Source organism: Diadema setosum, chromosome 5 (assembly GCF_964275005.1).
Source record: "Diadema setosum chromosome 5, eeDiaSeto1, whole genome shotgun sequence".
Classification (NCBI taxonomy): domain Eukaryota; kingdom Metazoa; phylum Echinodermata; class Echinoidea; order Diadematoida; family Diadematidae; genus Diadema; species Diadema setosum.
Window position 1 is genome coordinate 45,852,651 of NC_092689.1, and position 26,186 is coordinate 45,878,836.

General features: G+C 38.3%; 1 protein-coding gene across 1 annotated transcript; it reads left to right on the forward strand.

The window, feature by feature from the left end:
* The first annotated feature begins 1,651 nt into the window (after nucleotides 1–1,651).
* LOC140228363 (uncharacterized) lies at nucleotides 1,652–22,002 on the forward strand. The gene is made up of 11 exons (XM_072308590.1): nucleotides 1,652–1,871; nucleotides 3,189–3,741; nucleotides 4,472–4,630; nucleotides 5,615–5,764; nucleotides 8,963–9,133; nucleotides 11,442–11,579; nucleotides 12,273–12,413; nucleotides 13,251–13,364; nucleotides 14,637–14,743; nucleotides 17,353–17,506; nucleotides 18,433–22,002. Exons 2-11 carry the CDS (start codon nucleotides 3,229–3,231, stop codon nucleotides 18,595–18,597), a joined length of 1,812 nt encoding a protein of 603 aa, XP_072164691.1. The 5' UTR covers nucleotides 1,652–1,871; nucleotides 3,189–3,228; the 3' UTR covers nucleotides 18,598–22,002.
* The last annotated feature ends 4,184 nt before the right edge of the window (nucleotides 22,003–26,186 follow it).

Here is a 26,186-nt window from a genome sequence, read left to right on the forward strand (position 1 = left end):
CCTATCATATTCTTGATTAGATGAAAGGTAGGCCAGTGGCGGATGGAGGGGGGGGGGGGGGGTTCGGGGGTTTACCCCCCCCCCCCTTGGGCTGCCAAGTAAAAATTTAATATGAATAGGAAAACGCCATCATTATGTCCACAGACTCACTAACTTATTAAGTTAATAACCAAACACATGATAACTCTGGATATAACTGTGTATTAAAATGTTACTTGATCTAAAAAGATGCTTTTTATGGTCTCAATTGAGTGAGTAGATGACAGGAATGGAAAACATCACTTACGGGGGTTCAAATAGAAAAGAAAAAAAAAAAATCGGCGCGCCGCTACGCGGCTCACAGACATCGCCGCTTCGCGCTTTATGGACGAAGCTCTGCATCGTCGTTGGGTCAAACCCAGGGACCGCGGAGCGGGGGTGGGGGGGGGTGGGGCTGCAGTCTCCCCCCCCCCCAATTATTTGGGCAAAAAAAAGAGAGAAAAAATAGAGCACGTATGCTTAAAATCGCAAGCTGGCAACCCTTAAAATGAAAAAAAAAAAATCTCTACTGTGGGAGGGGGATACCCCTCTCCCACACCCTCCCCCCCCCCTCGCTCGCTTCGCTCGCTCGGGCTCGGTCGCTACGCCCCCTCGCAATACCCAGCTCAGCCCCTGAAACCCCCCTCACTTACAGTTGGTCTCCAGATACATCTGGGCCAAACGGCAGTGAGTGTCCTAGGTATGTACTGATCAGTGGGAAAGAAAAGCGTAATGAAAATGCCTTTTGATCGTCGTCAGGCCTAAACAGTATGGAGGGATGGCAACCTTAAAACAGAAATTGCAGTGTTTGGAGGGCTGAATATAAGGAATATATCTGGGGGGAAAACCAGTAGTTTACCTTTTCCTGCGATATGTGTAGTAGGATATGTGTAATGTAATATGGGGAAATATGGAAAAAATAGAGCATGTAAGTAAGCATGCAAGCTGAAATGAAAAATCTCCCTACTGTGGGAGGGGGATATACCCGGCCCCACACCCTCCCTCCCCCCCCCCCCCCTGAAAAAAAAAAAAAAAAAAAAAAAAAAGCTAAATCCGCCCCTGGCTACTATAGGGATGTTACCAGTGACCTAAAATGCCTGTACAGTCACCAATGACTGAAGGATTCTCGTGAGAAATATCACCCTATTATATACGAGTATGAACAATCACAACTTGGACATAATGACCTGTCGATGAATAGGCTGGGAATCCCCAGTTAACTCATAACTCGTGAGCCAGGACAAGGAGGATGTCGCTTGGAAATGTTGCCCCTCGTAGTCTATATCGTTTCAATAGGTACAACATAATTTCAGACAATGTTGCTTACGTATTCTCCCAAGATATCATTTTTACCATAAAAAAAATCATCTTGAGCTTTAGAAGACAAAAAACGTTTCTTAGTCCTTAAAAAATTATTCTTCATTTCCTATTTGGACTCATTCCAGGATGATCACACATGTCATAAAGTGGCAAAGAAAACAAGGGTCCATATTCGTAGACTAGTCTATTTAGGGAATTCCCACCGTCTGCCTGGTGCAAGCAACGCAAAATCGAACTGTATTGCGCAGTCAAGTTCCTTGTTCGCTTCCTATACTAGACTATAGCCCTGTGAGTACAACGCCTCACCAACAAACTCTGAAATTTAGAGGAGAAACTCACTTCTAACGGTGTTTTAGATTTGCTAGACAGAAAGGTGTGGCCTGTTGCTGCGTTATTTCCTTCTTGTTTCTTGTATTTGTTTTTGTTTTTTGTACCGTGGCGTGGTACTCGTCGAGCGCAACGTGTTCGCCAGCCTGCAGGTAACAACAACTTTCACGGTCCCATACCTTGGCTTTCATGCATGTGGAGTGACAGTAAGTTTGTTGTGTGATAAAATCAGCTCAAAGAGTTTTCTAGACTGTCTACAATCCTGCCGAACAGATTATTTTTAAGGAATTTACTCATTGAGTATGATTGGCTAGTATCTTAACAGCTTTTTGTCATTTAACAGGCCTAAAGGGTGTGTACAGTTCTGGTTGAGGTGAGGATTCCGACTGATTTAACATTTATTTGTTTTGTGAGATACTCAGAAACCACTCTATGACTATGAGATGTCAAAGAGCATGCAATTCTAAGAGGAATAAAAAGTTTATTTGATGAAAATCGGTTTTGAAATGGCTAAGATATCTAAAGACAAGGTGATACAAAGAGATCCTAATAAAAGGCATGGCGTGTCGCCTTTTTATTATTATCACTTTTTTGGATATCTCGGCCATTTGAAAACCAATTTTCATCAACAAATGTTGAATCCTTCTTAAATTACATGTATGCTCTTTCATATTTCATAAGAGGTTTCTCATTATCTCGCTTAGGAATGTTCAAAACATGAATCCCCACCTCAACCAGTACTGTACAGTCCCTTTAACATAACATTGGGGGGGGGGGGGGGGGAATCACAAATGATGATCTGCTGTATTTCAATAGCACACTACTTTTCTACAACCCAACTAGATGGTTCTATTTTTACAATGATTTGTGAATATTAATTTCACTATACCCACCTGGACCACAGTTTTTTTTATAATCTAAATCAGACCTGTAGATATGAACCTATAAATCTATTTCAAAGAAGAATAGAGTCTAGAGACAAGTGTTCTGAGGCTCTGCCACCATGTGACTGCTCAGTTGCTGCCTATCTGTACATTGTAGCAAGTACAAGATTAAGTGCATGCAGTACCTACGTAACCTGCATTGTATGGAGTGTTACCTTCTTTCTTTTGGTTGTAGTGCAGTTGGATTGTACACTGTGATGCAGGCTTAAAATTGCTTAATATGGTGTGCTGTGTAGAGGTCGACCCCTTCTACTGACTAATGCTCCAAAATTAATCCGTTGAGGATGAGTTCCAAGTATACTCGGGCAAGCATCTATGGAAAATGTGTGTTGTAGCAAAATCAAACCATCCCCAATGGGTTAAGAAGTTCTTTGTATGAAAGTATTGCAACCCAGCAAACAGTGATATCTTCTCCCTTGTATGCATATGTTATGTAATCAAAACATACAATTTCAGGCATATTAGTAATACCAAGATTAATTTACTGATCTTCAGACTTTAAACATCAAATGATAAGTCATTGATACACAACTTGTAAAATCTGATAGTGCAGCGTATTCGTTCAATTTCTGTCAACAGATTTGTGGAGAGAAGGATAAGGGTACAGACTGGAACCAGAATGGCAGCAGAGCCAGAAACATGGCAGTTGGATTCTGTCGGCAAAGTTGAAGATGGAGAGAAAAGAGCACTGACAGAAATAAGTGAATTGAGGAAGAATATCAATGCCTATGCTGTAATGGCCTATGTGGCTGTATCAGATCGCAATGCCATGCTGGAACGATTGAAAGGACTTGACCACCTGAACAGTGCTCTGGCCGAGGCACAAGAAAATCTAGAAAGAGAAAAGGAACGGTCAGAGAGCTTGCAGCTTGAGGTGTGGAGGAATGAAGCGTTTGTGACAAGAAGTAGACTACAGATGAAAACAAAGGAAATGGAGATACAGATGCTGAGTGAAAAGCTTGAACAATACCAGAAAAACTTGGAGACCCATGAAGGAAGAATACATGCCGAGAAGGTTGAGAGTGACAGCAGTAATGATAGTTTGGCACAGTCTGAATGCAAAACCGAGGGATCCAACTCAGAAGGATCAATGTCTACAACACACAAAGAGGAGCAAGTTAAAAATGAAGGAGTATGTAGTATGTTTATGTGGGGAATTGTAGGCCAGTGGATAAGAGCAAGGTCTCAATCATGAGGTCCTTGGTCTGGGTCCCTCCTCCTCCTCCTCCTCCTCCTCCTCCTCCTCCTCCTCCTCCTTCTCCTCCCCTCCTCCTCCTCCTCCTCCTCCTCCTCCTCCTCCTCCTCCTCTTTCTTCTTCTTCTTCTTCAGTACAGTCCACCTTTGGTGTATTGTCTTACTTTGGGTCCGTGGTATGGGTCCTTGGTCTGGGTCCCTTGTCTGAGTCCCATGGCAGCAGCATTTGTGCTCTTGGGCAAGGCATGTTATCCTCTTTGCCTATGCCTTTAGAGTGTCCTAAATTTGTTGAATTTATGGTTGCGTTCTTGCATACATGCACTTGATTACTTCTAGCAGCTTATTAAACATTATCATAGAAATTGTAGGGCTGAAACTCAGATTCACATATCAAGTGATTATCAATAACAGTGTCCTTAATTTCAATTTTTTCTAATTTTGGTGTATCTTTTTAGTCCAGCAAAATTCAATTGATGTTACACTTGAAAACATGTGAGGAAATGTGATGCTTTATATTTCAACCAAAGTATTATTGTGTCATCACACAGAATTTCAACTCCCTCCAGTGTGCCAAACTTTATGATTTATCTTTAAGGCTCTTATCATTGTTGATGACGTTTTCAAGTTTATGATTCATTGGTGATGATATTCATTGTTTTGTTTTCCAGACTTCAAGGGAAGATAGAGCAAGCTATGTCATGGGAGCAGGAAGTGTGATTGGAGTGTCGAGAGAAGTGCATGAAATCATTGTCCAGGAAAATCTACACCTCAAAAAGACAGTCCAACAACTAATAGAGAAGCAAGGTGGAAATATCAAAGACATTACGGTCAGTGCTTGTCTAGATTACCCTTTTGTGCTTTTTTATGCTTACTGAAATGATGAAATGATCCACAATTACTGAAATGATATTGCTTTGTGCACCAGAAACATACTGCAATGTATTATGAATTCATATGAACACACATACACATGCTCACAAAGACATTATACAAGGTAACTGTGTCAAATCATTCAGTCAGTTCACTGTCTCCCTGTATCATCTAGTGTATCATGTATTCAAAGATTTAAATTCCTGTCAATTTGTATGAAAGGTGAAAGGCAATCCACTGTACTGTAAAATATTTGAGATGGTGTACCAAAGTACTGTACATGTATTTGTGCAGATTCTCTTGCATTAGAATTTAGACATTGAATAAGATAAGAGATATCCTAGGAATATGCAATTCTCATACTCTCCTACACTCATGATACAAGAATTTTTAAAAAGTAAGAGAGTACATGTATTCTCTACTGACTTGTTAAGAATTCTTGTATCATGATACATTATTGATGTGAACTACAAATGTACCAATATCACAGGAACAGTAGGAAAAGATGAGGTTATCATTATCATTACATGACAATTTTCTTTCATTTAGTTGTTGTTTTTTTTTGTTTTTTTTTAGTGTTCATGACCAAGTTTTAGAGTATTGACTGACAAAGTCTTTGGGAAGTACAAAGCTCGGCAAATTATAGCTAGGAACATGGATGATATTAATCTCCATATATTGTACAGTATATGTAGAATGAAATTAAGTGTCTACATGAGGATTCCATGTTTAAGTTGCCCAAAGGTGCAAAGGATTGCATATAGTGAATCCATCTGCAGAGTGTTTGATAAACTGATCATCATGCATAAGGCCTTATAAATTGTATGGCTAGGCACTTTGCTTTGAAATCCACAATCTGCAATAGATTTATAAGATTCAGGAAGGATTGGAAGTGACATTAAACTTACCAATATAAGATTTTTTTTAATGATAAATTGCAGGACACATTACATCTCAAGGAAGTCATCAGGCAACTGAAGAGAAAGATTGGAGAGAAGGAAAAGGAGCTAGAGAAGGTGCAGAAAATAATAGAAGAAGCAGAAGGACCAAAAGAGCAGACTGCTCGCAGAATCTTGCATATGGAACTCCAGGTAATCTAATGGTGCACAGAGCTGAACTTAAGTATTAAAATAGCATATAAGCACATAGTTGATACTGAAATTTATTGCTTTGGTTTTTTTTTTTTTTTTTTAGTATAGACAAAAGACATTATACATGTAGCAGCTTGTTATTCATTTTTTTTCTATCTTTCATAAAAGAAAATAAAAGTAATGTGTCATTTGATATTATATGGTATGTCATCTTTAATAATGTTTTGAGTTTTAATTGTAAATTTTCTATTTTTGATGGACACCCTTTGGTAAGCTATGGAGCCACAAATAGTGCTAAAATCTGAGGACAAGTTGAATTACAGATGTTGTTTTTAGATGTGGCCTTTTTAGTTGCTGTCTAGGTTTTATATAATCTGTGAATGATTGCTTTTGAAATTTTTAATTGTTTTACTTCAGCAACTTTGTGATTTCACATTTTGCTCTTTTTTTTCTATTTTGCTTTTGAAATGAGAATGTAATGAGACACATTTTATAATTGTGTGTGTGTATGTGCATGTTTTGTTTTATTATTATCCTTGCTGTCATCTTAACATAAACTACGAATGTTAGGAGAAAAAAAGACAGGGTAATACAAAAGATATTGCTCCAACTTGCCCAAATAGTGGGGCAGGTATGTGAAAAGGATGCTCACATCTGGCGGAAAGCATGAAATTTTGCACATAGGGATATTTTGGGGCGCTGATTTAAAAAATTGCCGGATCCAAGAGGTCTGACCACTGGATTGGCTGCCATTTTGAATTCCAATGTGGCCGCCATCACAAAACATTTAAAGATCCCTATCTTCAGTTCTGAACAACATGGGCCATTGAAATTTGATAAAAACATGGTGATATGATGACTTCATTAATAGACCTGTTTAATATGTCTGACAAGCTACACGGCAGCCAGTTTGAATTTTCCTACTTAGTTGCCATATTGGAGTGTTGAAAATCTCTATTTCGGGTTTGTAAATTAGGCTACCTGATTGAGCGCGCCTTTGTAACTGATTGAGTGCGCGCTGCTGTATTTACATTGTGACATCAGTGAAACGTGCATTATGCTTTATTTTGCAGCACTTTTTGGCATGCCCGTGAATGTTAGTCATGATGTTTGTCTTCGCAGCCATATTGGAATTCAAAATAGCGGGCATTGGGTTTATCAGACACATCACATTATTCCATTTTTAGCTCACCTGAGCCAAAGGCTCAAGTGAGCTATTGCGATCACCCTTCGTCCGGCGTGCGCCGTGCGTCGTGCGTCGTGCGTAAACTTTTTACATTTGCATCTTCTTCTTGAAAACCCCAAGACCGATTTTCATCAAACTGGGCAGGTAGCATCCCTAGGGGGTTAGAAACTCAATTTGTTAAAATGGGCACCATGCCCCACCCAGGGGGCCCCCAGGGGGGCCCAAACCCCCCAAAATTAAGGAATCTGTAAAAATCTTCTTCTCCAGAACCAGAAGTGATAGAGCTAAGTTAATACTATGAGTTTGTACATTGATGACTGTGGTTTCAAGTTTGTTCATGGCAGAATCAGGGGTGCCCCCCTTGGGACCCAGGAGAGGGGGGTGGGGAAGGGTTCTAATGGGGCCAAAATTGTACATTTTCATCCTCTTCTTGAGAACCCCATGACCCATTTTCACCAAACTTGGCAGGTAGCATCCCTAGGGGGTTAGGAACTCAATTTCTTAAAATGGGCACCATACCCCACCCAAACGCCCCAAAATTAAGGAATCTGTAAAAATCTTCTTCTCCAGAACCAGAAGTGATAGAGCTAAGTTAATACTATGACTTTGTACATTGATGACTGTAGTTTCAAGTTTGTTCATGACAGAATCAGGGGTGCCCCCCTTGGGACCCAGGGGAGGGGGGTGAGGAGGGGTCCTAATGAGGCCTAAATTGTACATTTTTATCTTTTTCTTTAGAACCCCATGACCCATTTTCATCAAACTTGGCAGGTAGCATCCATAGGGGGTTAGGAACTCAATTTCTTAAAATGGGCACCATACCCCACCCAGGGGGCCCCCAGGGGGGCCCAAACCCCCAAAATAAAGGAATCATTAAAAATCTTCTCTAGAATCAGAAGTTATAGAGGTAAGGTAATACTATGAGCGAGTACATTAATGACTGTATTTTCAAGTTTGTTCATAGGAGATCAAGGGGTGCCCCTCTTGGGGGCAGGGGGGGGGGGGTTGGTTGGGAAGGTCCAAATGGGGACCTGAATTGTACATTTTCATCTTCTTCCTGAAAACCTCATGATGTATTTTCATCAAACTTGGCAGGTAGCATCCCTAGGGGGTCAGGATCTCAATTTATAAAAATGGGCACCATGCCCCACCCAGAGCGCCCAATCCCCCCAAATTAAGGAATCTTAAAATATTTGGGCCCTTATTGTACAGTTTCATCTTCTACTTGAGAATGCCTGGTCAAATTTTGGTAGAGCTGTGAATAATTTAGATTAGTGACTGCGTGAAAGGTGAACTTGCGATACTCAGGTGAGCGCTAGACCCGCGGGTCTCTTGTTTTAACTTAGCATGTTGAAATACCAGCTTGCACCTAATTTCGGCGTCACTCGTCACTGAGAATTCAAGATATGGATTTTGAACATTTCGTCGAGGCGACTATATTGGAATTCAAAATGGCGGCCATTCGATGTTTGTCAGGCACTTCAAATTAATCTGTCATCAAAGTCAACATGTCAAAACGTTCTTGTGTACCAAATTTTGGTGCCACAGGTCAATTAGAACTGAAGATAGGGATCTTCAAAGATGTATCGTGATGGCAGCCATATTGGAATTCAAAATGGCGGCCGAACCCGTGGTCAGATCTCTTGTATCCGGCAATTATTGAAATCAGTGCCCCAAAATACCCTTATGTGCGAAATTTCATACTTTCCACCGGATGTGAGAATCTCGACCAATTTTTGCTACATATCTGCCCTACTAAAAGTTTTGTTCCTTTGCCAGTTTGCTTGCTTGTTTCTTGTAATCTTTTATGGATATTACCTTTCTGGGGCATCTAGGCAAGAGCCCCATACTTTAAAGAGGTATAAAGTGTCCATTGATTTAAGCATTTGCTTTCCAAACTAAGTTTTAGTGGCCATTGGCAAGTGGGTTTAATGCATTTTTCAGGAGATGTTTCTGAGAAGACAGGGGAAGTTATAGTAATCGTTGATGAAGTCTTTCTGATGGCTGTGTAGGTGAAGGATGCAGAACGGACCACCAACATGAAGCATGTGATGATTGAGGCTCTGTCTAGCCGGTGTGAGGAGCTGGCTAGGGCTTTGGAACGGTCACAACAGGAGGAACACCAGCGGCAGCTCAGTGTGAGATCTACCTTCAAGTCTGCTGACAGCTTCAAGAAATCCCCTGTAAGTTCAAGGTGATTTATGCCTCCGCCACGAAGTGGTGCTGGAGGCATTATGTTTTCGGTTTGTCTGTCCTTCCGTCCATCCGTCCTTCCATCCTTCCATCTGTCCGTCCGTCTGTCCTTCCGTAATGAATTTATTGGACAGCGAAACTAAAAAACCTTTTGAGGTATCCTCATGGAACTCGGCATGTATGTGTATTAGGAGATGAAGTTGTGCCTATCAACTGTTGGGTGCACATGCTCAAGGTCAAAGGTTAAAAGGTCAAGGTCAAATGTTCAAAATTTCACTATTTCCCCCATATCTATGCAATGCGAGAAGATATTTTCTTGAAACTTAGGGTATACATGTATTACCCAATTAAGATTCTCTGGTTAATGTTTGGGGTCATGAGGTCAAAGGTCAAAAGGTCAAGTAAAAATGTAAAAATTTCATTTTTTTTTCCATATCTTGGAAATGGTTCAAGGTATCTTCGTGGAACATAGTATACATGTATATGTATGTACTGACTGACAGTGATTATCTAGGGAATTTTGGGTTCATGGGGTCAAAGGTCAAAGGTAACACTTCAAAATTTTACTATTTCCCTTGAGCATATTCATGCAATGCCTGGAGGATTATTTTCTTTTAAACTTGGTGTATTCATGTTTGACCCAATAGAGATTCTCTTGGATTTTTTTTTTTTTTTGGACCAAACAGCTAAAAGGTCAAAGATCAAGTGAAAGTGCTGAACTTTATTTCTTCCTCCATATCTCAGAAGTGGCTTAACCCTAAAAGGGGGGGGGGGGCGGAAACCGCCCCCCCCCTCGACGTTTCGCGCTATAATTCTGTAACGCGAGAAGGCCTCATCGTGAGGCTTCTTGACTTTCTTCGTTCAAGTCTCGCGCAACTTTTGAGACCAAATTTGCAACGTCCGCGCATACTTTTGCGAAGCCACGCCCATTTTTGTAACGGAATGTCACTCCAAAACAGGCACAATTTTGTGATTTTGTGTACATTTCCTATGGAAAACAGTGCTCTGTCATGAAAGGCATAAAAACCTGATTATTTTTACAATTAATCACTTTCATTGATTAATTTTGTGCTAATTATGGTAGATAAGTGGTCAGTGACAATTTCCAATGAAAAAACAAAGAAAAAACAAAAGTTGAAAAACAGAGAAATACATAAGAAATTCTGAAAACAATAAAATACATAAGAATTGAAATGAGTTTTGGAAGTTTTTGTGATGTACAATTGTTGAATATGCTAAAACAGATTTACAGATCAAAAATTAGACTCTCAATGCTTTTAATTAAGCTAAAATATCACCTTGAGCTTAATTTACATAATTAATTAATCAAAATTAGAAATTGATTGTTTCAAAAAAATCTTATAACACAATCTTGTAGATTATGACGCGAGTCTCACGCATGCGAAATTTCATCGCGATTGCACCACCGATGGCCGAGATCTCGGGGTTGGGGGGGGGGGAGGGCGGAATTCGCCCCCCCCCCCCCGGTCTGAGCATAGCCAAAAAAGCCCGGCCCCTTTAGGGTTAAATTATCTTGAAACTTAATATTTATGCATGTTTTGCCTGACAGTGATTCTCTTATGAATTTTACAGTCAAAAGTCAAGGGTCAAAGGCAAGATCAAAATGGTAACAATTTACTATCTAATACAGAAATTGCACTTTTCTTCGTACCTTGAAAATTACTCAATGCATAAACTTATGAAAGGGTCAAAGTCAAGTAAAAGTCCTAAAATCCCCAAATACATGCTCTCTCATTCATCCAATTAAACCTAGGTCAAGGAAGGTGAACATTCAACACACTTGTGACAAACATGTCATTTTAATATTTTGCCAATTTTGTGAAAATGTAATCACACATTGTCCACATGTACTATAGACCTATTAGGAGAATCATGCATTATGGCGGAGGCATACCAGTGGCCATAGCGACATTTATACAATGTGGTTTATTCTTTTGTTGTTCCAGACTCAACCGTAGCAATCAACAAACTTTTAATCCTGTCAAGATTATCAAAGTGTTTGACTGTATATTCTTTTTTTCATTTGTATATATATGTATATATCCAATTATTCATCTTGAGGAAAATCAGTTATGTGTGATTTGACATTCCCACATCAAGTGTTGTCTTAATAACAAATCATCAACTGTTTGATGTTGTCTTCTGTCTTGTTCTCTAGGGCAAGTGTGATTGGCCTGTTGAATATATCTCCTCCAAGCAGTTGGTGTTTCCATTACACCAGTGTAAATTACGTACACAAATACATCACAAATAGCACTTTTGTGTTTCCATTACCAGGTTGAGTCAGTGTTACCTTCTGTGGAGATTGTGAAGCTGACAAAGGAGAACAGTAAGTTGAAGCGACTTCTGGAGGTCCAGTCTAAAGACAACGAGACACTGACAAAAGACCGAAATGCAGCTTTGCTAGAGAAATCGGTGAGTGTGACCCCACACTTTGGTTGTACTTCACATTTATGACTTTAATATCTATTCTTTGTTGGTCTGTGAATAAAATTTGCTGTGTATGTGAGCTTTATTTTGTTTGGGGTTTTGTTGGCATTTGTATGATTGTGTCATTCAGTGTTAGATTTTATCAAGAAATCTCTTCATATTTTTCAGAAGTATTAGCATCTTTGAGCAGTTTCATTGGAAGTCATCCCCGTAAGAACATTTGAAAGAGTTCAGTGATAACTTAGACTTCATATATAGTCTATTTATGATCTAAATTTATTTCTTGATTGTTCCTATTGGTTTTTGTATTTATCTACACTGATGGCAGTTTACATATCATTTCTTTTTTGCAAATGAAGGCAACCTTTCACCCTTTCAAAAGAGATGGTGATTGATTACAAAGTTAATTTGAAGTCAAATTTGAGGGTGGGTCCTTTGCTGCCAGTAATGCTTCAGTGCTTCGGTGTTGACTGGATGGAAGAAGAGAAAATTGTTTAGTCTGATGTTGATATTCAGTCATTAAGAACATATTTCAAATGTCGTTTGAATGGTTAATGCTTCCCCAACTTAAGCAAGACCAAGGTTTAAAAGATATATCACTCTCTGCTGATTTGTGATCACACTCAGTGCAGGTGTGTTTGGTAGCAAGCATTCAGTTTTCCTTCTCTCGTACAATAGGAGCTACAGCAGCGATTGAACAGTCTCGTTAAACTGAAACTACAGCCATGTTCAACCTGTGCAGCTACGGAGGCCAAACTGAAGATGATGACTGAGAAACAGTTGCAGAATAGTGCAGAACTCGAAGCAGCTCTCCTTCAGGTAGAAAATAACCTTTGCAGCATTGACTGTATCAGTTGGTGCTTGAGTACTACATCTTTTCTGACTCATCATTTTTATAACTTTATGATTTGTTTGAAGGGAGGATGTTTATGCACCATTGTAGTTCTACACATTAAATTGATTTCCCCTGTTTTCCAGGCGAAGAATCATAAGTAATAGTAATGCTGTAACAGATAATATGCAGTGAGATTAAGTACTCCCAGTCATATCTCTATCATACACAAAGACAACTTTCTATGTTGTTTGAAAGTTTTCATGGTAATGTTAATGAGGGAGAGAGGTTTATGGTAACACCATGTGTATGTAGTCCGTGAAAAGAATTGTGTGGAGAAAGAAAACCCAACAAAGGGGAGAGTGGAGAAGGGAAGTGACACATAGAGAGCATAAAGAAGGCAATAGTAACTGTCCAAGGTTGGGGGTTTGCTGGGAGTTAAGGTTACACTGTGGAGACAGAATTCATGAAATGCCTTCCAGGAGTCCTGATGATAACTGTACCAGTCTCTTATTCTCCTATCTCCACCAGTACAACCTCAATTTCCAGGTAACCGCTGCCCTTCCATTGTCACTGTTTGCCTTCCTTACACTCTCCTTATGTTGCTTCACTCCTCCACTCTCTTCATTCTAAATCCTTCTTGTTATCAAACAATAGTCCTACATACACATGGTGATGCACCAAACCTGTCTTCCTGAAGAAAATTTTTATTTAAACAGCGATGATAACTCCTGTAAGTTGCAATCTATTTGTACAGACTAATAGAGCCAAGAGATTCCTATCTATTCAGACGATATATCTACAAATATCTCTGCTTCCTGCAGGCTGAAATGCACAAGAGAGATTTCCAAGAGCAATGTGCCGAGATGAAGAAACAACGTGAAGTATTGAGGGAAGCTGACATGTGGAAAAAGAATTTTCAGTCTCTTAGCTTACAGGTATGGCATTAACTTGTTTAGCAATGGATGTTACAGTTAGAATGCAATGTTTAAAATAAATTAAATGTCTAGAAGTAAGTGTTCCATTTTTCCAACTCAATAGAAGCATGTACCTCTTGTTTGCTTTTTAAAGGGGTTATTTGATACCACAAGTCAAAATCATATCCCTGATATTTCTTGACCTTATCTTATTGAATAGAAAATTATACAAACTGTACATACAAATACTGGCTTACAAAAATGTTCATGCATACTGTATATTCAGTCAAACTTCATAGCCTTATGTGCATAATAATGGAAGTCTGTCGGGTTCGACAATGATGTCAGTGACGGCGAAGGTGGGAGCGGAGCCCAAAGGAGGACGCGCAGATGCGACCACATGTTGGGCAAGCAACAGCAGAAGTAGGGTTTGGAATCCTCTCTTTGCGGGCTTTTTACTTCTGGTCCAGGCTCTTGAGGTGCTTTTCCTCAAACAGTCTAACACCCTTTTGGACAGCTTGACGCCAGGCGGTGTTGTCAGAGGCAAGCGATTGCAAGCAACGGGCTGAGATGCCACAGGCATTGAGGGAAGTTTTCTGGCTGTCCTTGTACCGCTTCAGAGGCCTTCCAATGTTTCTTTCTCCAGAAGCCAGCTCGGAGAAGAAGATCATCTTTGGTAGGCGAGCATCATCCATTCGGACTACATGTCTGACCCACCGGAGCTGGGCCTTCATGATGAGGGTTTCTATCTCAGGCATTTTGGCTCTGCGAAGCACCTCGGTGTTGAAGACTCTGTCCTGCCAGGAAATTCTCATGATTTGTTGCAGGCAGCGGAGGTGGAACTGGTCAAGTACGTGGATTTCACTCCTGTACATCGTGTATATATATGCATATATGCACATAAACATCATAGCCTTATGTGCATTATACATGCATGAATACATACACACATACATAATATGTATTGCATACATACAAGTTACATACATTCATATGCACATGCATACAGACATACATACATAATTGATTAAGTAATTTTTCAACTGATCCCTATCCCAAACCAGAAAGATTTGATGTAGAATACCCTTTGGGCAAGAAATTAACATTAACTAGTGTAATGTGTACCAGATACATGTTTCAGTATTGGACTGAAGACTATAAAACTTGTGTCAACTGTGATTTTGGGGTCCATGCAGTGCAAGCGATCAAATAGACCCTTACAAGTCCTCCTGATTGAGAATAGGGTTAAAGAGTAATTCTAACATATTGATGTGATGATTATTTTGAGTTCAGACAGACAAACTGAAGAAGGAGTTGGAGAAGCAGACCAGGCTAACTGTAGAACTCCAGGCACAGAGCAATTTTCTCAGCCAGCATCAGCAGCAGAAAGCTGTGGCCAGGTAAGACAAGTTTAAAAGCATTGTGTCTTATTTAAACCCGTTGAGGACGAGTTCCGAGTATACTCGGGCAGGTGTTTATGGGAAATGCGTATTGTAGCAAAATCATTACATCCTCAATGGGTTAAAGTCGAGTGCAGACTAAGCCTAATCAGCGGCAATCCCAGATGGCTGGAAACTTGCCGTAGTTTTGGAGGGATTGGTAATTTTATCATTTGTGTTCAGTCTAAAAACCTTGTCATCTGAGCCCACCTTGAAGAGAAATTCCACTCCATGTTCAGGTTAACTTCAGAAAAAAGTGTCAAGTTGCACATACAGGAGAGTGACAAGTTCATCTTGTCCCGAGGGGACAGGACCTCGTATCCCAAAAACTATAAATTTTGAGGAGAGCTAAGAACTATTTTGTGATATTTAGATATTTATACAAAATTATGTCAATATTGATATCAAATATTGTATAAACATTGATGATTGTAATGTTTCAAAACTCAATATCATTAATTTTGATAAACAAAAATAGGCAAGGGGTTTTGTTGAATATATGCTACATGAGATAAGGGATTCCATCAACCCAGGGAAGATTTGTTCTGAAGGGAACAGAAAGATTTGTTCTGAAGGGAACAGAAAAGGTTTGTAGTTTCTTAAGTTTTTACATACTTCATGCAGGTCATCTTGAGATCAGAGATAAAGGTTGAAATGATCGTAAAACTGTGCTTGCCCACTGGCAAGCTTACAGTGGCCTATAGACATTCATGTGCCCAGGAAGCAAGCTTATCTTGCCAAGCTTTTTCATCAGCATTCAGTATTCCATCCATTCTTGATTGAGTTACTGTAAAAGTGGATATTTTCGCGCGACTAATTTTTCGCGCTTGGCCGAGTAAGAAGAGTTTCGCGTGTTTTTAATTTTGCGGAATCAAGACGTCAACTACCAAAACATATGGCACACACAAATATCCGCATGCTTTTATTTTCGTGCTAGCGTCTGGTTGCACGAAATATGCGAAAATTTCAACACCGTGAAAATTTCCACTTTTACAGTATGAGGTTAGCAAGTCCAAGTAAGTATAGCAATGTGCCTCACTCCAACAGAAAGGTAATGGTGACACAGTAGGGATTAGGGGATCAGGTTTGATTTATTCATTGACTCTTAGTTTCCAGACATTAGTGTGAATCTATGAAGACAACACAGTGTAAAGAGTTAAAGGTGTTCTTGAGTTGTGATGTGTCATTTTAGGTCACTTTTTTATGTTAATGATTTTGTGAATGATCCTTCAGTGAACATATCAATAATATTCAATTATATAGGGTTACTGACAATTCTTTGCACAGTTTGCACATAACGTTTATCTTAGAATAATTCATCCCCTACCAGTTCATGTAAAAGAAGATTGATAAATGTTTCTGTAGCACATGGCATTCAAGACTGGCAAAGTAGTGTAAAAGTGGATATTTTCGAGCGAGTGAGTTTTCAATGTCTGCTGAGTAAGGTGAATTTCTTGTTGCAGTCTCATATGTTTTCAGTGTGAAACCGTATTACAATTATACAAAACAGTAATTCTCTTGCAGACAATAGGCAGTGAGAAAGCTGTGTGACATACTGTAAAAGCTGTTACTTTTGCGAGGGCTTAAATTTTCACAGATTTCAGGAATCACTGTTGGGCCACAAATTTAACAACATGCAAAAATATTGACACCTGATCTTGATTGCATTAAATTTACAGTAGCCTTAGTGTCAAATTGCAAAAACAATGTTTTGTGTAAATGTCTGTGAACTCAAATATCTGTTTGCAAAAATAACAGCTTTTGCAGTACACTGTATGCTAATCACTTTGATAGAATGTATAAGATAGATCATGAGATAAAGAGCTACAAAAATTCAAGAGGTCACATATCTCTAGAAAGTGAGTCTTCTGTAAAAAAACAAAAAACAAAAAAACAAAAAACAAAACTATCATGAACTTATAAAATCTTAAAATGATGAAATTTCATTGTGTCATTTTAAGTCATTTAAAGGGAGGTTTGTTTTTTTTTAAATCGTAATTGTTTTATACTTAATGGACATTCTTTTTTGTTGCACAAAATTGAACTTTTTATTATGAATAGGCAATGAAATGTTGCCTTCAATAAGTCTTTAGAAAAATTATAAAACATTTTCCTCTCAAATCTTATCAGAATCAGTGTCATTTCATCCTCAAAACAGTGAGTTGTCTGCAATCACCTATTAGTCTTTGTCAGACAGTAATTCTTATGCCAATCCAATACATTGCACAACAGCAAACTCCTGACTTGATTGAGAGGTTAGTAGTCATACCTTTCTTTTTAAGTCTGCTTGTAAAATCAGGCAAGTGATAGGAGGTAATGTAAACTGATGTGAATGCAAGACTATTAGCAGACATGCAACCCCATTTACAAATTGAGATATCTCTTCTTATAACTTTGTTTCATCTTCCAAATGATAAGAAACACACATCTTTCAAGTGTAAGAAGTTGCCCTCTTCTTTCTAATCTAGAAATCTGCAAGCAATTGTGATTGTGATATGAAATAACCAATTTTAGCATGTACATGTTGGATCCAGTCTTGTTTGGAGGCCTTCTATTTTGCTATCTTTAAGGTATCCCTTCAGACACGGCGCATCCTTTGAGAGTTTTTCCATGCAGCACTGTGGGTCAAAGGTCAATCCATGGCAGGAGAGTCCAGATCATGCCAGTATGCCCTCAGAGGTTGCTGTTGGCAGGGATGAATGTGATATGGTGTCCCCAGAAAATGTAAGTCATTGTGCTCAACCAGGTACTTAAATAACTTTTTAGCAGTAACTATATTAATTATATTCTATGAATGTAAGTGTTATCTTTAGAAGTTTTGGAACCTTTCTCATCATGGGCATTTTCATTTCAAATCTTTAGGCCCAAGAACTTCTCATAACAGTTTTGAAAGATATTTGATTAGTATCCTCTAACTTGTGTCTGTGCAATTTCTATAGTAATCATAATTGTAGCAAAATTGAATTAAAATCATAGCAAAATGCAGAAGATAATGTATTCTGCAAAGTAAAGAGGTACATGTAGTTCAAGTCATAGAGAGGACTGTTTGTGTTTCTTTTGGGAAGGATCATTTTGTTTCCTAAGGAAAGTTGCAAATATTTAATAATCACAATTTTCTCCTTAAAAGATTTTCTTCTTGAGTCTTAGTACTTACATGCATGGCATATTATGTGTTGTCATTGTTTTTTTTAATAATATTTATCTGGTGATTACACATAGCTTTAGATACATGAATATTATGATATTCCTTTGTAACATGCACAACATATTTTAGCCCAAGTTTAGAATTCTTTTTATGTTACACTTTGGTAACAATGTTACTATACATGCAATTGGTCAAAATTAAGTATGTATGATGTGTCAATTTTCTCCTCCAAGGAAACAAACATGATCTGTACATGTGACATAAGTTTTCACCCAATGTATCTAGGACGTTGTCAAAGTGCAAACAACAAGTGCTGAACTAATGCTTGCCAGGCGAATCCACACTGTGTTACATTCAGCTGTACTTTAATGTACTTTGCAACAAAAAAGTCCTGTATAATCTCTTAGAAATTTACTCCAGTAGAAATGTAGCATGAAGATAAATCACCAAGCAGAGAAGAAAATCAAATTGGGAAATTTCTGATTCACTCTCATCTGTGTTGCAGGATTCAAACCCCACCAGCAGACACCAAACTCTGACAACTGCCCGAACCAGGGAGCAAAAGAGATCCCCACGTAAGCTTCAATGTATTCATTGCTTCCGGGAATTTAATCGTGACAGACAAGGAGAGTTTGAGGAGCATCAGAGACGATGCCAAGATGACTCTTAAGGGAATCCAGAATACAAACAAGGGATGAGGCTCCAAATTTGAGGTGGAGCACAATGTGAAATAATAGGAGGTTACCAGAATGGGTTGTGTTGCCATGGCAATCATCAACTTTCTCATCCACTTCCACTGCCAATGGGAGGTGGTCACATACATTGTAGTACTTGTCAGAGTCAAATGAGATCATGTACAAATGTACGCGTTAACACAAGCCTAATGGTATACTGCCATTATTCTGTACAGAATTAATCTGAATTTGTTTAATTATACCAATATCTTCTTTTGTGATTCGCATTTAAGAGAATAAATCCATCCATCACATTTGATGTTTTTATCTATCATGAAAACTCAGATGCTCTGTATAGTAGCTGCATGCCTACTTTTTAATTGACATTGGATAAGAAACATACAAAAAGTTGTAAGTACAAAAAATGTAAAAATTTGAAAAAAAGAAATATTCTTGGTATGGTGTATTGTTGGTATGTTGGTTGTGCAACCATGTTAGATGTAATGTGTTTGCTCTTTTTACCGCTCTGTCATCAACGCATCCAAAGTAAAGCAACTTGAGGATGCTATAATAGGATAATAGAACACTTCGTTTAATTGAAATGGAGATTGTTACATGATGCTGTACCTGCTCCTATACAGGACGTTGAATTTCTCCAATTTTATCTTTATGTGTCATGACAGAAAGATACTTCAATGTTTTCTTTGTTACTTGATCATGTTATATGGAATGTTTGTTATATGGAAATATGTATATGCTAGGTTCAAATGTACCCTGTGTGTGTAGTTAAATGCCTGTCACAAAATATATGTTAATATTTTGTGATAAGCACCAATCATCTACAAAATGTACTTTGTATATAATGATAAACATGAATTTCTACTATTATTTCACAGTACTCGAGTGTATGTGGTTTGTTCTCTAAGTAAGCCTGCATTGTTTGTTTGTTTACATTTTTGAATATTGGCTTGTTGTGGTTACAATTTCATGCATAATTATTTTGAAAAATGATTTCTCTGCGTCATTCTCTCCAGTCAAGTAGGGAAGAGAGGATGAGTAGCTATCAGCTAAAATTCTGCTCATGACATATCAACGACAATGAAATTAAGACCATTTTAGGACAAAGTACATGTATAGATTGTGAATAATATACACAGGAGTATGAGAATCAAGAATCAAAGCTGTGTTGTTGCATTTCATGTTTTAGTTATTACCTACTACCTAGCACATAAGGTTCACTTTTGTTGGTTATGCTTGTCTTTTTTCTCTCTCTCTCTTTCTAAATCCAAGTCAGTTCTTACTAGCATTCAGATTATTTCAGCTGTCTGAAATGTGCAGGATACATGTTGTTAGAAGAGCTAAATACCCATATCTAGTGTGTATACATCAGTACAATGCTAGTACAGGTGTAGAGATGCATAAAAGGAACCTTAAATCAGTAGACTCATGTGGGAGAATTTTGCTGCAGAAATACCGGGATCCTCTTGTCATTGAATTGGCTACTAACTCTGAATTTAGATGCATATCCTGGGTAGGAGAAAGTTACAAGGAAATGGATAAATTTATTAAATCTGCTCAAAATCTGAAATAAAATTACAGAAAATTTGCAGATGTCAGACAAAAAACAGCGGAATATGTTGTTATCAATTATAAGGATCAGATAAATCTAATTGAAGGTTTAATTCTGCAACCAAAACAGCAATGATATAATATGGCCAATACAGGGCTCTGAAGAGAGCAATTTGTGTATTCTATCTTATTAAATACTAGCAATTAATGACAAAGATGTGATAATAAAGGATAGAACATCAAACCACAGGAATGTGCCTTCTAGGATCTGACAGTTGAAATTTGTTCTAAGCTTTACATCTTCTATCTGTAATACAATGTTAACTTCTTTTGCATGTTTTGGGATGATATTTACAGCATTTGCCATTGTTCTGATTTCATGTTTTCATCGCCCTGATGTTGTTCATTATAGTAAGCCAGGCAGATTAACAATTTGTGATGATATTGTGATAAACTGTATACATCCTGTACTGTAGACCTTCTGTAAATTGTATCCAAGGAAATTGTTGTTTTATGTTGTAGGCAAGTTTACACACTCATACAAACAGTCATACACATACACACGCACATACATGCATACATAGGCCTACATACATACAGCGATATAAATACAGACATAGTGCATGTTGTCCTCTGTACATACTTACATACATACATATATATACACAGCATGCCTACATTTTGATAAGAGCATTCAGTTGATATCTTTGTCTGTCTTTAAGGCTTCGGAAGATGTACTCAACAAGAAAACATGCAAGTAAAGATAAAAAATCTTGTCATATATAGGACCTATACAGACCAAGATACATGTATCACCTTTTTTTTTTTTGGGGGGGGGATTTGTATCATGTTTATGTCTTAGTGATGATGATAAAATGTCTAATGTACTCAGATGTAGATGCCTATGAAGTGAGTATCCCATTGGCTTGGAGACTAGGTGGTGACCAGGTGACGAGCTCGCCTAGTACCTCCTTGCACTTACTAACTAATGTGTCACATCCATAACATGTTATAGCAATGTGTTGATTGATCTTATACATTGATTGCCAGGTAAAGTATTTAGATCTGTAAACTGCAGCAAAGCATAATTATGTGATGGAAACGTCTATTTACACATGGCCATGTGGATTGCACACAGGGTGGCACTGGAGTCAGTATGAAATACATGTATTGAGAAAGAGATAAAATCTACTTATGCAACATGGCAAACAAACATTCAAGAGAGTGCATAGCATGATGGTTGTATGTCTGTATTATACAAGATGCTGCACATATTCTACTAAATTTATAGTAGAATTGCCTTCTATGCAGGGAAGGCTCCACCTTGTAAATTTTCTTATTTTCGTTTTTAATGACGCAAAATGTGGCCCTGTATAAAGATGCATCGGTAAAGCCCCTGTCCCTTCTAGCCATTTAACAATTCTGTCTGTCTCTGTCTAAATATTCGCATCAGATGGTGTCAATAGCAGCAAATTCATTTTGTTGTTGTTGCTAAGAGCAGTAGATAGAGAAGGACATGTCCAAGTACTGTACTGCACATCTGAGAAATGTCTTCCTATGAAGTACGAGTAATGTCTTTAATCAGCCCAGCTTACGGAACATAGAATGCCCAAGTAACATCTGCATAAGTATACGTAATAGATAAAATGCTGAAATACACATCTGAAATATGTCTTATCAGCAATCAGTGTGTGTCAAATGAAAGGCTAAAGTCAATCGGTATATTACCTCATCACAACAGTCCACATTAACAGTCCACATAAATTGTTTCTGTACTCCAAATATCTATGGAGTACACTTAATTTCATCATGAGAGAGGGGGCTGTGGGTCAATGGGGGGGGGGGGGTGTCAAGGGTCAAATGGAAAGAATCTCGGGGTAGAACCCTCTGGAGTCATTGGTTTGTTATCCATTTTTTTTTTTCTAAGAGCAAAAAAAAAAAGGGAGGGCTGCCTGCCCAACAGCAATTAAGTCTAGAAACCAGTAAGATTCTCCTTAAGTAACAATAAAAATGGCAAAAAAAAAAATAAATGAATAGTAGAAAAGCATATGAGAATCACAGACTGCAGTGGAAGCTGGCTGTTTCAAACCTTGAACATGTCCAACGTCTGATGTGGGTGGTGCTACTTGTCAACATTTAAATACAGTGTACAATGTTGTGTGTCTTTAAACCAGGTGAAAAGCAAGCCATGTTAAAAAGACCAATAAAGCATGCCTTCATTTTTCACACAGAATAATGGCACAGTGGGACAGTAGCTAATACATTGCATATTATCAGTTATTCCAGGAACAACTCATGATCATATAAAGAAGCATATTCTTGAATATATTTATACCCCCGCCAAAAGAAGTTTGAAGGGGGTATATAGGAATCAGCGGACGGTGGGGCGGTCGGGCGGTCGGTCGGGCGGTCGGTCGGGCGGTCGGTCCGTTGCAAATCTTGCGTCGCAAACTACTTCCTCAGTTTTCAACCGATTCCCATAAAACTTGGCACAGATGTGTGCCTTGGGTTGTAGATGTGCAAGACGTATTTTTTGACAGTACCCAAAAGTACGTTGCCATGGTAACGGCATATTATGGGCAAAAATGGGTACAAATCTTGCGTCGCAAACTCCTCCCACAGTTTTTGATCAATTTTTATGAAATTAGGTACAGATGTTCATCTGAATATGTTAATGTGCAAGACGAATATTTCCGCAGTGGCAAAAAGTGCGTTGCCATGGTAACGGCATGTTATTGGTAAAATATAGGGCAAAATGCTTCATGGCAAAACTGCTTCATCAGTGTTCTTCCAATTCTCATGGAATTCATATTGAATGTTTGTCTTAGGATATAGGTCAGCATGACACATTTCTTGACAGTGACAAAAAGTATGTTGCCATGGTAACAGCTCACATATTATGAGCCAAAATGATGGAAAATTTTGTGTTGCAAACTACTTCCTCAGTTTTTGCCCAATTTCCATGAAACTTGGTACAGATGTGTGCCTTTGGTTGTAGATGTGCAAGACGCATTTTTTGACAGTACCCGAAAGTACGTTGCCATGGTAACGGCATATTAATGGCAGAAGATCAAGGAAAGATCTTGCGGATTTAACTACTTCCTCAGTTTTTTGACCAAAGCTTATGAAATGTGGCACACACCTTGATCTTGGTGGGAAGATGTGGAAGACATATTTTTCGGACGTGCCGGAAGCTGCGTTGCCATGGTAACGGCATATAAATGGCAGAAGATCAAGGAAAGATCTTGCGGATTGAACTACTTCCTCTGTATTCGACTGAAGCTCATGAAATGTGGCACACACATTGGTCTTGGTGGGAAGATGTGCAAAACATATTTTTTGGACATGTCGGAAGCTGCGTTGCCATGGTAACGGCATATTAATGGCGGAAGATCAAGGAAAGATCTTGTGGATTGAACTACTTCCTCAGTTTTTGACAAAAGCTTATGAAATGTGGCACATACAATAGTCTTGGTGGGAAGATGTGCAAGACATATTTTTCGGACGTGTCGGAAGCTGCGTTGCCATGGTAACGGCATTTAAATGGCAGAAGATCAAGGAAAGATCATTCCTTGGGTAAGACTGTCGTCACGGGGCGGGGGTATTAATCACCTTTAAAAGTGATATTTTATGGATTTGCAATATCTTGCAACTTAATATGACTTCAAGGGGATATCATACAGTATTTTCATTCATCATTCTCTTCTGTATTGAATCACTAACAGGAAAAATGTTAGAAAGGATGTTCCTTTTGTGCAATTCTTAGTGTTTATGTGACATACTCCAATGTCTTTTCCACATCATCATCCTACCACAGTAATAGATTGTCTGGAAATAGGAGCTGTCTTTACAAGGCCATTTCAATTTACATCAAAATCCAGTTCATATCAGTATCATATGTCAGCAGCAGAAACAAACAAGCATGTCCATAAGCTTCACCTGTGTAGGATGGTTTTGCTGTAGAAATGGTGTAGGTGGCCAATATGTATTTCTTCACTATTACAACACCTCTTATATGCATAGCTGCTACTAGTCTAATTTTTCATATAAAATAGTGCAGCTGCTCATCTTTCCAAGATAGCCTTGTTTATTCAGCAGAATGAAGTTTTGACAGCACTAAGGATGGTTATTTCACGCATTGCCTGTATGTCACCTTTATGTACATGTCATAGCTCACAGTGATGTAGTGTGTGTTTGTGAGGGTAGGGTTGTTGAATTAAATAACATGCTATCACAGCAACACAGCTGTTGGGACACAATTTAAGGGTACATCCACAACCTTAGCAAGTGATATAATAGCATAATGTATATCTGTACATGCATGTCATATTGGCTCATGGCTTCTATAGACTTAAATCATCCTAGCTCTGTGGTTCATCCTTTGAAATTGTGCCTCTAGTCTAGGTACATTCTTCTGTCTATGGAGAATTTTTGTTTGAAATGTTACCATGCATCCATTTATGATTGAAAGATAAAGATGTTATGTTTAGTATCTTGGGCATGTTTTCCCTATTCACAAATGTCAAGAACTTCGCTCATGGAATTCCAAGAGACTACTTTCTTTATGCATTAGGATTAGACTGCAAGATCCTAACATCATTGCTAGAATTATTTTCAATGTGTAAAAGATTATAATGAGGACTTCCTTGCCCCACAAGTCTAAGTAATCGATAGAGAGCATGACAAACACATCCTGTTATAACACCCATTTACAACCTTTATACAATAACATAGTGATCGAGTCATTTTTTGTTCTTGATAATCTATGCAGTTATGTAGTAAATGTCAGTAATCTGTAATGGTAAGTCAGGTGTGATAAATCTCACGTGGGAATAGTGTGTTAGTAGGACACATGACTTCAGGCTAAATTCTGGTGAGATTAGAAACAAAGTCCAGACACACTCAGCACGTAATATTTGATTATGAATCAATTGTTTTCTAGTGCACTATTTTTGTTTTTTCGCTGCAGAAGCAGTGTGGACTGAAAGTTTGATTTTATAGAATCTGATACAAGTTGAAATACAATGTACATGTACACTGTACATGTGTCTGTATATGAAAATTATTTCCAATGTAAATAAAGGTACAACATTAAATCAAATCATCTGGACTTACTGTTTTTAGTTCTGAGGACGGTTTCACGTCCGATCCTGGACGCTTCATCAGCTCATCTGATTTGATGACGGGAAGGCGTCGTTGCCAATCGGCGCAGACGCACTACTGACGTTATTGTTCGAATTTTGACCTTTGACCTTTATTGATTGTTACCTGGATGAATCAGAACTTACACCATTTGATTTCCAGTGTAAAGTAAATCAATCTTCCAACCACCAGCAACCATTTCAAGGGAGAGTATGTTCATTTGTGTATTTTTGGTGATAGTGCAAATAGATGACACGGGTACACAGACAGGAGCACACCCACAAACGTGCACAGGTACACTTGTACACATACACTTGTACACTGTACCAATATTCACACATCACATACAAAATATACAATCATGCACGAGTGTACTCCACATTTACACACTAGCTTCAGATTTCCTGGAGAAGAGGAGCATGTTAGTGACAGCAACAGGTACAATATAACAATTTGAAGCTTTATTTTCTTTATTTACTTCAATTTATTCATTGAATATAAAACTGTAAAAACATGTTTATTAAAACAGACATGCTGTCTACATAATCAATAAATCATGAATACCTGTACTCTTGCACATGTAATCCAACATTTCTCTGCATTAACCCAGTGTATGTCTTAATAATAATACATGTAAGGCAGTCATGGAGCAGCATTATAATTTGGTTTCAATATAATTCTGAGCTTGGTCCATTAAAAAAACACACAAACACCTTATACCTGTACTACAATAAGGCTTGTTATCTTCTTATTTCTTACTTGTGTGTCTAGAGTACTATGATATACAGTCAACCTCGCATAAGTCGATTATGCCACTAAGTTGAAGGTCTTTTCAAGTCCTCTTCTCTTTATATTCTATTGTTTTTAATCCATC

What these genes read in the sequence shown, in the direction of transcription:
- LOC140228363 (XM_072308590.1), top strand. Translation starts at nt 3,229, where the DNA reads ATGGCAGCAGAGCCAGAAACATGGCAGTTGGATTCTGTCGGCAAAGTT. An exon ending in ACAGCTTCAAGAAATCCCCT is followed by an intron (nt 9,134 to 11,441) that starts GTAAGTTCAAGG and finishes TTCCATTACCAG; the next exon opens with GTTGAGTCAGTGTTACCTTC. An exon ending in CAGCTTTGCTAGAGAAATCG is followed by an intron (nt 11,580 to 12,272) that starts GTGAGTGTGACC and finishes CTCGTACAATAG; the next exon opens with GAGCTACAGCAGCGATTGAA.